The sequence below is a fragment of the Phyllopteryx taeniolatus genome, chromosome 10, assembly GCF_024500385.1.
Source record: "Phyllopteryx taeniolatus isolate TA_2022b chromosome 10, UOR_Ptae_1.2, whole genome shotgun sequence".
In the NCBI taxonomy this organism is placed as follows: Eukaryota; Metazoa; Chordata; class Actinopteri; order Syngnathiformes; family Syngnathidae; genus Phyllopteryx; species Phyllopteryx taeniolatus.
In genome coordinates, this window is record NC_084511.1 from 12,973,565 (window position 1) to 12,985,675 (window position 12,111).

General features: G+C 40.8%; 1 protein-coding gene across 1 annotated transcript in view; it reads left to right on the top strand.

Annotated features, from left to right (window-relative positions):
- LOC133484367 (uncharacterized) overlaps positions 1-11,113 on the top strand; it is a 44,563-nt gene extending 33,450 nt beyond the window's left edge. Inside the window, exons 3-4 of the mRNA XM_061786795.1 lie at positions 5,738-6,117; positions 10,607-11,113. Coding sequence (XP_061642779.1) covers positions 5,738-6,117; positions 10,607-10,684 — 458 coding nt within the window. The 3' untranslated portion in view covers positions 10,685-11,113. The remainder of the gene's footprint in view (positions 1-5,737; positions 6,118-10,606) is intronic.
- The last annotated feature ends 998 nt before the right edge of the window (positions 11,114-12,111 follow it).

The following is a 12,111-nucleotide window of genomic DNA, read 5'->3' on the forward strand; positions in this document are numbered from 1 at the left end:
ATGGATTTGACATGCCCATAATCTTTAAAAGTTTAGAGACAATAAAAAGAGAATTGTTGACAGTGAAACATGGATTGGAACTCTTGACCTCGTCTACTGAGGCCATCTTGGATCAGATACCTTTCAAATTAGGATTCTTATTCTCGGAAAGTGGGATTGACGAAGTGCTGAAAAGCAGAGCCTGCAATCACAAGTAAACACAAGTTCTTTGTCATCCTGTCACTTTGTAGGGACTGCAGTAATGTGATTGTGGTTTGGTTGAGGTCACAAAAGAACAGTCAAGGAAAACCGAGGCTGGATCTTAATGTCCTTGTCAATGTCAGTTTATATGTCGTAAAATATACGTTTACAGGATGTCTCTGTTGAGTTTGTTTGTGGTTTGCGCTCCGAAGCTTTTTGTATTTTTAAAAACACCCGTGTCAACATTTTTTCCTTTTCCAAATTCCACAGAAAAGCCTCAGGAATCTTCACCACTGTTTTGGCTATTATCTCATTGTCAGCATCAGGCCCATAAAGGCTGCTCTGGCTGAGCTTCATTTCGTGAGCTCTTTGTGATTAATCAGATAAAAAGAATCAACATCAATGGGGCTCTTTTAAGCCATTGGCAATTACCTGCTCCTGATTTGGTGAAATCGCTGTGTTATTAAAGGGGAAATTGCAAAAACAGATATAAGTGCCATGATATTATATTAATTCGTCACTCAAAGAAAGTGTAGCCTGGTCTAAATCGATATTGTTTTCCAAAATGAATACACCGTGAGCAACGCCGTAGAACTGGGTGTTATCGGTGTGTGGGTTGACCACTAAAGTAGGTGGTCGAAAAATATGCTTTTCAATGAGGTATTTTTGCATACGAACAACCAGGCTTGGCTTTGTGCATTTAAGTAGAATGCTGTTGGGTTCAGTTGAAGTATTTTTTTGCAGTGATTATCCAGATTGTGTTGGGGACTGATTTAACAGATTGCGCTGAGCCAAAGTGCACAGGATTTGGAAGGAAATTACAAATTATTACCCATGTGTGGCTTGGCATGGTCTTGTAAAGTGTGCCGACGGTGGTGTGGCGTGTTGTCACTCTGATGACTATCACTGTGATTGGGAGTGTCATTAGTTCCAGCAGGGCCTGAAAAGTCCTTGAGCAAAACACGTTTATCTTTGGACGCACTATGGTTACACACACGTATTCAAATAAACACACAGATTTAGGCATGAAAATGCAATAGCATACAATTTAGGGTTTATCTTGTTGCGTCTTTACTTTTCTTTGCCATATGGTCTATTTCTTTTGGCTCATTTAGACAAGACCTCACTTCCTGTGTCACCGCCGTTATAAGTTTCTCAGGTATTAATGAGCATAAGTGCTGTTTAATGTGTGTAGGGCGGTTGCCAGGTTAAGTTTGTATACTCCTTTACAGGGTAAGCAGATGTTTGCCGGTAAACAGTGGTTCTTCTGCAGATGGGACTTCAATTGAATCAAGTCCTTAAATGCTTTTAACGGATGATTTATTGGCGCAGATTGTGTATGACATTAGGCTGAGGGTTTCTTCCCACGCTCTACCTATGCATCACCCTGTACAATGTTGTATTATGCTGCATCTCTCTTCTAGCCTATTTACAGTGGCACCTCTTAAGTTGGACACAATTCTTTATGGGATTCTGTTTGACTTCCAGTTTGTTTGGGTTTCAAATAATTTTCCCAGAGGAAATAATTGAAATTGAAATAATGTCCTGAATCTCCTAAAAGTTGAACTGTCGACATTGTAAAAACATGTATTTGCTGTAGGGCAGTATTTTTAAGTAACATTTTAACATGAAAAACTTTAACTTTAATGACAAATGAAGAGGATGCCATAAAAGCTAAGTCTTTTTTTTAAATCTATATACATGAAGAAAATTGTAAGCGTTGACCACTGTAAAATGTAAAATCAATAAACACTACTACAACTACCTTTGTTTAAAAAGTAGTAGCCAGTCTTTGGTTAGTGTTAGCGACTGATATGAGAAGTAGAAGTAATGGAGATGGGGAATCCCTTTCACACAGCTTTCAGACCTCTGGAAAGACTTTCTGCAAGATTTTGGAGTAGGGCTATGGGAATTTGCTGTCAATGGACCCAGAAAAAAACATCACGAGGTCAGAGGATGACCAGAGGAGGCCGTACACTCTGTCTTCTAGTTTATCCCAAAAGTGTTTGATCCATCCAAGCATGCTTTTAGGGACCTCACTTTTCTGCAACAGAAAAGGGTCTTCCCCGAGTATAGAGAGCAAACCCTGATTTGTTAATAAGAGGATTTGTCTGAATACTTTCGTCCAGTTAGTGTTGATACCCACTATGAGATACTTCCTTGTAAATTAGTCTTAGCCTGTGGATCACCATGTTCTCGCCCGTAACCTGTTGTTGTTTAGTATCTGTCAGATTGTAATGTCTGTGTACACTTAAAAGAATGCTTTTGAAGTGCTGTTAGGAGGACACTGGCCCCCTTCGTCCGCCCCACTCTGGCTCCAGTTTGTTGCCAAACATGCCCAATCCTCATCTTCTGTTCAATTTGAGAGAGAGTTTAAAAATAAGAGAGTTTAAAATGTAGAGTGTTATAATGTATAATGAGTGTAAAAGTGTTTATAATTGGCAGCGAGATTTGAATGCCCCCCCATGGTCTGACTAAAGCCACGCGCCTCACTTTATGTGCACTTTATGGAACATGCACTGTAAAAACGACTTATTCGTCATGGAGCGTTACTATATCACTACGGGCCCTATTTTCGTGATCGGCGCAGTGAGCAGCGCAACTGTGTGCGGTTAAACCGGTGTTGGTAATTTCGTGGACCAGCCCATCAGAGTGTGGGCGTGCTCTGCCAATGTGGGTTTAATAATAATAAAAAAATAAGAATAATGTGTTCAATGAATTGATTTCTCCAATGATTCAGAGAGTTTGATGCCTGCTATTCACATATTTATGAATGGATTACGTCTGGCATCCACCACACATCCCCAAGGGAGCTAAGAATCTGTCCGCCGGTGCCCTGATCAAATTCACCAAAATGGCGTTAGACGAGCCGTCTACTTTCTGTGCCAGGACTTAGATGTGGTCCGAGCAGGTGAAGTATAGACAGACTTTCTGCCACCAGGCGCATCGCCAATAAAACACCCTCACTGCGCTGGAACACTCAGCTTGGCGTAAACTGGTCCGCAAAATTGGCAAACACACACAGCTAGCACAGTTATTTAAAATTAAGATCTCTTGGCATTTGCGCCCTGCCACAGATGGCAAATTCCCCTTTAAATGTGTGCTCTAAAATGGCCATATTTACCTCCTGTCTTACCTTCATCCATGACCCACCCATAATGGCCTTCATCTTCACCACACTGCCCCCTTCCACTTCCATCAATGTCAATAACAGAAAAGGCCCATTATGACAGTTCCACCGAGACCATCAATCCTCCGTGTGTGCATTGTGGACCGGGCTTCGAGGCTATCTTTCGTCGTCATGGCCTCACCTCTCAACAGTCAAACACACAAAAATTTATGATGCTGTGAAGACAGATGGGTGCTACTTCTCATCATCTTCTCAGTAACATGACCTCACATCTGGCTTGAGGGGAAGTGCCACGGGGTGTGAGTGTCTGTGTGCGTGTGCGCGTGTGTGTATGCACAGGCTGAATCCCTGTGGTGCAGTTTAGAAGACCTTGCTTATTAGCGCAATATAAATACATAGCTGACATTGCAAATTCTGATGCATAAACCCTATTATTCAGGATTATATTCCTGCTTGATCCACTGAAGGTTCCTGCTGGGAAGTATGCATCCACATGCCTATTGAGCTATAATTGCTGGCCGATGTCAAACTGGTAGAAGTCTGGTGACCTTTCTGCCCCAGTCGCTGAGGGAAAGTTCATTACCAGAAATGGAAACACCACTCGTGTGCAGGGGCCCACACACATCAATAGGACAAGGTGCTCCTCAACTACTCAAGAAATGGAAAGAAGAGAACACTTGTCTTTGCAAACAATGTTGAAGTCATTCATAGATATCATTCAACCTTGTTTGACAGGATGATACATTCCTTTCAACGCATGCACACAAATGGTCCTCTTGAGGGGAAAAAAAATGTTCACGGAGCGTGAGAGTGGTGATGCTCCACTCTTAACAGAGGGAAATCCTTTTAATGTGTCTTACATAAGCACATTAGTCAAGAGGGAACTGTGTGAGTGTGTGTGTGTGTGTGTGTGTGGAGTTTACATTCAAGCTAGTTACACACTGAATTTTGGTAAATTCTTCAATTAACTTATTCCCTTGTATACAGCTGCCATTTCCAGCTGCAATTGTCCTTTGTTGCTTCTGCGCTCACAGACCCATCATTAGGTACACCTGCACAAGCTATAGAGAGCTGTATCAAAAATGTTCAAAGATACTGCTTAGTTTTGGCCAAAGATAAATGAACATATTAATAGAAACAGCTCTCCATATTATACATCTCCATGTAATCCACTATATCTGTATGTCTGCATCAGAAGGATCATCACAATGGTCAATGAATTGAAGCAAAACATTTGGGGAAAAAAAGTAAGTTCAATTTCAGTACGTTCTATAGATTTGTATCGTTACTGTATCTTTCAGAAAATACAATCTTATATAGTGCTACGTTTTTGATAGAAAACACACACATTTTTGTTGGATTTTTGGGGGGGAGGGTGAGACTGATTGGCATTTCCATTCATTTCAATGCAGAAAAATTATTTGAAACAAGTGTTTTGAGTTACGAGCATGGTCAGTAACTTAGTTATTTTACTGATTACTTGATTTCGAAAGTAACTAAGTTAGAAAAAAGTAACTTTTCAGTTACTCTCAGCAGCTATCAAGTGGCAGGAATATCACTTATCGACAGTACAAAAAAGCATTAGCTTAACCGTACCCATTACTTGGTAATGTACGCCACACAAGTTACAGTCAACATGAAAAAAATTACTTAAATATGAGTGTAGTTAAAGCCACATATAAGTGAGCAACTTAGAGCAGACTTGACATGCCAAATAGCCACCTCAATATTAACAAGCACACCATTCTCAGTACACTTCTTTAAAGACTCTTAACTGATAGATAGATAGACAGACAGAGACACAGACTGTAGCAACCCTACCGATTGTGTGGGGGTTCATGAGGGCAACTGTGTGTGTGTGTGTGTGTGTGTGTGTGCGCACGCGCGCATAGTGTACATCGAACCTTCGTATTGTCCTCTTTAGAGAAACTCTGAAGTAGTGACTATTTCCAGTTCAAGTATGGCAATCCCTCGTCGGCGTCCACTGTGTTTGCACCGCTGGCTGCTGGGGTACACGAGAGTTGACTATGTTCGGAAAATGTGCAACACGTCACGTGACATCATTGCCCCAGACGGCTCCGTAAATATTTTGCCTTTTTTCAATATTGTAGTTCGTCATTGTGTGCATTTTAGTTATGGATAGTTAAGAATATAGTGTGTTTTGTCTGTTTTATTAGTCATTACTAAAACAAAGGCTGAAAATTGGTCTTCACTTATGACATGCACCGTGACTGAATGTCACGGTGTCCTGGTTATTGACTTGGCTCATGTTCCCAAACACTGTTGTTTGTAATAATAAATATCTGCTGCCTGAAGATAAATATCATAGTATGCAAAAGCATGTTAAGCGCTGGTTCTTGAGAACAAAAAAGTAACTGTTGGCAGCTAAATAAAAGTAACCGTAATCTGACTACTCTAATATAAAAGGTAACGCGTCCAGCTGCCTTGTGTCAACCGTCGAGACCTTCAAGTTCCTGGGGATTACAGTTTCTCAGGACCTGAAGTGGGTGATCACCATCAACTCCGTCCTCAAAAAGGCTGAGCAGAGGATGTACTTCCTGCGGCTTCTGAGAAAGCACGGCCTGTTGAGGCAGTTCTACACAGCGGTTATCGAATCAGTCCTGTGTTCTTCTATCACAGTCTGGTTTGGTGCTGCTACAAAAAAGGACAAACTCCGACTGCAACGGACAATCAAAACTGCTGAAAAGTTTGTCGGTACCCGCCTAACCACCGTTCCACAAGAGCGTGCAAAATCCTCTCGGACCCTCCACATCCCGGTCACCAGCTCTTCCAGCTCCTTCCCTCAGGTAGGAGCTACCGATCAATGCAAACTAGAACTAGCAGACATTCCAACAGGTTCTTCCCTCTTGCAATCAACTTCTTAAACAGCTAACCTACAATTCCATTGTTACATGCTGGCATTTTTTTTTTCCTTGAGTTTGTTGTCCCATTTCTGTTGGGCCAATTATACATTACTCGTGCACTCACTGTAGTAGTCTGCATATCTGTTGTTGACCAATACTGGCCACTCATGCCAGAGTAGCATCTGCTCCACTTGCACACTGACTAAGGAGTATCTGCAACATTTGCACAATCAACATTGTCCCAGATTATCGCGCTACTAGTCACTTTAAACTGCATACAAGTTTTGGACATACTTGGCAAATAAAGATGATTCTGATTCTGATACAGTCCTTGAAGTCTTGGCGTCCTTTGCACAATGGCCATTGCACCGGACTATTGCAATATTAGTCTTTCAAACTGCTCTAAGTGCTAGAAGACTCTGCATCTTTTTGCACAATTGTCAATAAATAAATAAAAATAAAAAATTGTCCCGGCATTACCAGAAAACTAGCAACCCTTTACTGCTCAGTGACTGTTTTTTTTTTGTCAATGTCTTTATGTCTCCAAAGTGTTCTCTGTCAATTGACTGTCTGTTGTCGTACGGGAGCGGCTCCAACTACCGGAGACAAATTCCTTGTGTGTTTTTTGGACATACTTGGCAAATAAAGATGATTCTGATTCTGAAATAATCTATACGGATACCACCAGACAATATTGATAAAGTTTTATTTTTATCTTGCATGCCATGTGCTCATTTCGCAGATAGTACAGTGGTTAACAAAAATATATATTGTATTTATTTCTGAGAGTAATGATTCAATTGAAATTTAGAATATACAGGAGGTCTACTGTTTTTGGAGTATAGCCTTCATGCTTGTCTGACTGTTCCTGCCGTCTTCTTCCTAGCGCTCTGCTTTTTATGTATTGGTGACACGTGAATTTTTGTTGTGCCTCCATACACGTCACTGTATTCAGAAAGTTCGGGCGTTGAAAGCCATCACATCCAGTTTCTCTTTAAAATATTAATCACATTTCTTCATCACTGCTGTCTCAATGCAACACTATTACCACCCAGCCACCCTGCGTTCCCCCAGTACTAGAGTCTCCGACTGAGTCGAGTTCTGATCTCTTCCTCCGCTTTTCCAAGCCTTTCAATCAACCTTCATCCTCCCCAGAGACCGGCCACAACAGGCCGGTCTAATCTGCTCGCTGCGGGACAACCTGCGCTTCCTGGTGGGTGATAAGTGATGGAGCAGGGACAGAGTTTGGGGTCAGAGGGCATGCCACAGGTCATATGTGTGGAAGGTGAAGCAAGACTCGACGAGGTTCCACAGCACAGATGGCGCGGTGCGGGAACTGGAGACATAGCTGATGTTGCGGTCAGTTCCCATCGCACGCAAATGAAGCGCTTTGCCAGCGCACTTAAATCATAATAATCAACGAGGAGAGTGGTCTAACTGAGGCAATTAAGACGTTTGTTTTCTGAATGTGTGCTTGGAGGAGCTGACTTGCTGCTCATTAATCTTTCCTGGTGCTAAAGGTGAAAATTCCCATTAAGATGCACGCAAACTTTGAGAGGCTGTTTATTGACCATGAAACTAAAGCCACCAGTGTCATTAGCTCATATTAAGCTGTGTCATTGCTGCTTTTATGTTTAGCTGGGAATTTCCCTTTAGTGTTTATAGTTGATGGTTCAATGGTTTGAGTAATTGGCTAAGTGTGTGTGAGACAACGTATGATGAGACTGAATGATGCACATCCACGCTCAAAAAACTTATCTGGAGTAATACAGCTTCCAAGGAGCATTTAAAGAAAGTTTTCTAAGGATTAACAAATTAATTTCCAGGTCGTAACAAATAATTAAGTAGAATTTATTTTGTGTTCTTTTATTAAATGGCTTTTTGTACATTTAAGCTCATTGACTCTTCTCCTGCCTGATTTTGCTGTAAAATAAAATAAATAAAAATCCAATTCAAGCATTTCCTGTTTGCCGGGAAATACCTTGCACGTGATAAGATCGATTTGCATATATATGGCTGAACCAGAGCAGCTTGTAATGGGTTTGCAGCAGATGAGACTCACTAAAGTCATAGTTTGTTTTCACTTTAGGCTGGTGGAAGGTTGTTGTTGTTGTTGTTGTGAGAGTGGCCTGGTTATCTTCCTTTGAGTTACTTTCTTGCATTTGATGATCTCTTATCACAAACGTCAGCCTCGGGACACCTGATGCTATGAAATATTTCTCGACAAATTAGTTTTGAGTTTCCTTAATTTTTGTCCACCTTAAGTAAAATGTTTTTTTGGGGCGAGGGCAGAACTGCCATCTTATCACACCTATTTTGGGAAGGACACAACTGTCAATCTATATGCAAATTGCATAGGATGTCTAGAGAAATGCACTTGAATTTGTAATGGGATGGAAAACCTTTCATGTTAACACTATATATTTCCAAGGACAGCCACTTCTGTGCCTTTCTGTGACTCTTCCAGTATTTCTGTTGCAACTTGCTGATGACACTCTAAGCTCAGTGGCCATTGTTTGAATCCTCGCAACGGCGAGCTACTTTTGATCAATTGTTAGGTGTCGTCTTGTCCGTGATGTCAAAATGTCAACAGCATGATGAAGAGGACTGTTTAAACACCAATTCTAATTAAACCAGGAAATGTGTTGGTCAATTCGTGGATCAAACACCTGTTATGAATTTAGCTGTTCAGCTCCATTTTAGAGAACTGCAAGTTCTGCAAAAAGCACTGAAACACTGAACAGCTGGACATGTGCATTGAAAAGTTAAGAGAAGGTCAAATTAAGTTCACCTGTATCGGTTAGAATGCATTTTAGGTTCATCTTAAAATTTCACCTGGAGCGTGCGCGCTTCGTACGTTCTCTGTATGTCAATGCCCAATTTCAATGCAGAGTGCGGTCATCTCCTTCAGCGGAAACACATTCAGTATTACGTTAGTGTTGAGGTCAAATCTATTCTGGCTTTCTTCAATCAGTTTTGAGTGCACAGTAGTGTGTTGAAGTCAATGTTCTATGTAAAGTAATAGCCCTCTCTCTTGATAATTGAAATAGCAAGGTTCAAAGTGCATATCAGGTGATGTACTGTATGTTTTCAGGGCTTCAACAGTGAAACCTTCTTGAAGAACTCAAACTAAATGCATGTTCTTGAACGGTTACTGTACTGAACTCAATGCTTGGGGTTTAAAGCCTACTGTCATTTGTCGTACCAATATATATATTGCATATAGATATCAGCCTGGTGCATGATGGATCCCACATTTATGCAATCCCAGCAACCGAGCCAAAAACAATCTGACTGGTCGTGAATAGCGGCACTAACTTCCTCTGTTTTAATGGCAATGATGACGGGATGTGAATGGATGTTTTCTTTCCGTGTACGGACCTTATTCATCCCAAGTCAAACACATCTGTTATTATAAATGTTTGTGTCTGCTCTGTTTCTAGTGGCTGTTTACCTAGTACACACATTTGATTTGATACAGGCGCTCGCACTCACACACTCTTATACAGTACATAAACACTCGGTGTGCGTCCACTCAATGAGTCAGATCTTATTTCTATCCTTGAGAGAATATACCTGGGATGTATTTTCATCAAAATCCCGTAGGAAGTTGATGTTACCGTCTGATCAGCATGGATAATTGCAACCATTTGAAATGAATTGGCCATCCATCCATTTTCAATCACGCTTGTCCTTATTCGGGTCACGGTCGAGCTGTCGCCTAGCTCTGCTGAATTTGTCGAGAGGCGGGTCCACCTTGAGCTGGTTGCCAGCCAATCTGAAAAGCATTGTCCGCATTGTTAATAAATATATATTTTTTTTTTTACACCGTGTTTAATGACTGCGACTATGTGACATTGTCAAACTTCCTGTTAATAATCATCAATGAGCATTACCTTTGTCAAAAGAGACGATGTTTTCATTGGCAACAGTATTTGTTTGGGTTAAACTCCTTGTGTTGTTGATGTGTTGTGGGTTTTAAGTTGGACAGTGATTTCAAATTGGGTCTGCAAATTGGTGCAAAAGTTAAGAGCAAGCTTTTTTTCATCTCAGGCAGCAGGCAGCCTTACGTTACACAGCAGCACTTTTAAACATGCCTTCATCACATCAGAATCAGAATCATCTTTATTTGCCATGTATGTCCAAAAAACACACAAGGAATTTGTCTCCGGTAGTTGGAGCCGCTCTAGTACGACAACAGACAGTCTATTGACAGAGAACACTTTGAGACATCTTAGCCGGATTATTGTAATGCACTTTACTTTGGGCCAGCCAGTTCTCCCTCAAATGTCTTCAGTTGGTTCAAAACGCTGCTGCTCACCTCTTAACTGGAGCACGTAAGAGGGAGCACACAACTCCTATTCTGGCCTCCCTCCATTGACTACCCGTGCAGTCTAGAATACATTTTAAGATTCAGCTCTTTTGTTTTCAGCTATTTCTAATCGGTCTGGCCCACCATACTTCTCTGACCTGCTCCATCCTTACGCTCCTGCCCGGTGCCTCAAGATAGCTGGCCAGCTGCTTCAGGAGATACCCAAGTCTAAGATGAAGCTCCGGGGGATATAGCTTTTTCTACTGCGTGTCCCAAACTATGGAATGACCTCCCGGTGCAAATTAGACAATCGCCCTAACTGTCCATTTTTTAAAAACCTTTCTTAAAACCCATTTTTAGTCCTTGGCTTTCATTTGTATTCCTTGGCATAAGAATCTGCCCTTGTTTTAGTTGTTTTAGTTTTTCACTTTGTTTTTAAATTATGTTCAAGTGTCTTATATTTTGTATTTGATTTGTATTTATGTAGAGCACGTTGACTCAGCTGAGGTTGTTTTTCAGTTTGCGCTATAGGTAAAATTGAGTTGAATACAGTTTTTCATACATATACATTATTTAATATATACACATTATATCATTAGCAAAGTTGTCCTGGAGTTCGTACAATTAAACTTTTTCAACCAACCTTTTTGGGAAATTACACCCTGTCGCACGAAACTTCAATGTGCAAGACCTCTCCGCATTCATCACAAAATCTCAATTGAGTTTAACTCTTTTTTTGTTCACTTATTTTAATAGTTGTATGACCCTTATTTTAATACGGTTTGACCCTAGAAATGATTATTTATATTTCTATTCATTCGTATGGGAAAGATTGTTAGGAAATCCAGACAAATCAAAAGAGATTGTGTTGGCTTCCATCGTATTTATTCTCAATAACCTAACAGAGTCTTTCAAGCAAGTCAATTAAACAATCTCCGTTTCTGCCAGACCATGTTTACTCGTGATCTGATCAGGTCTGATCCAGATTTTGCATTTGCCACTTTGCATGATCAGATGCACATACCGCTGTCATATCTGATAATAACAGGTTGTAATTTGTTGTGCCTACATTGGATCTTGTTATATTCTGAATCTGAGTGAAACTAGATTTTGCCTTTTGGCTCACTTAGGTCACAGATTCTTATTTAATTGTGTTTATGTATTTTTGACATCCCTACCGCTGATGGTTTTAGTTGACAGTGACTGACAAAACATGTGAACCCTCAAACCTTCTCCCGCCATATGAACAAGCCCGACATTGGATGACAGATGCTTCCTTCAGCTGGAGGGGCATCTGCATTGTGTTTTATGTTGCCATTTATCCGGCCTCACATGTGTGGCAGGTGGGTGTGTCGTCCCAGTATATCTGTGTGAGAGCACATTTGTCTTCAGGTTACATGAGATAAAGTTGTATTGGGTAATGTAATGTCATGCTGTTTTAAAAAGCCAGGTGGAGGGCTCGGCGCTTTGCTGACGTCAGGATTGCCAATGGGGGAGTGGAAAATGTAGCTGCTTATGTTTGTTTTTTTCTTTTTCTTTTTTTCTTTTGCTCATAATCTGAGGAAAGCCTGAGATCATTTTCTTGCTGATCTTGATTGATTGTGCACTACATCTATTTCTCTTCT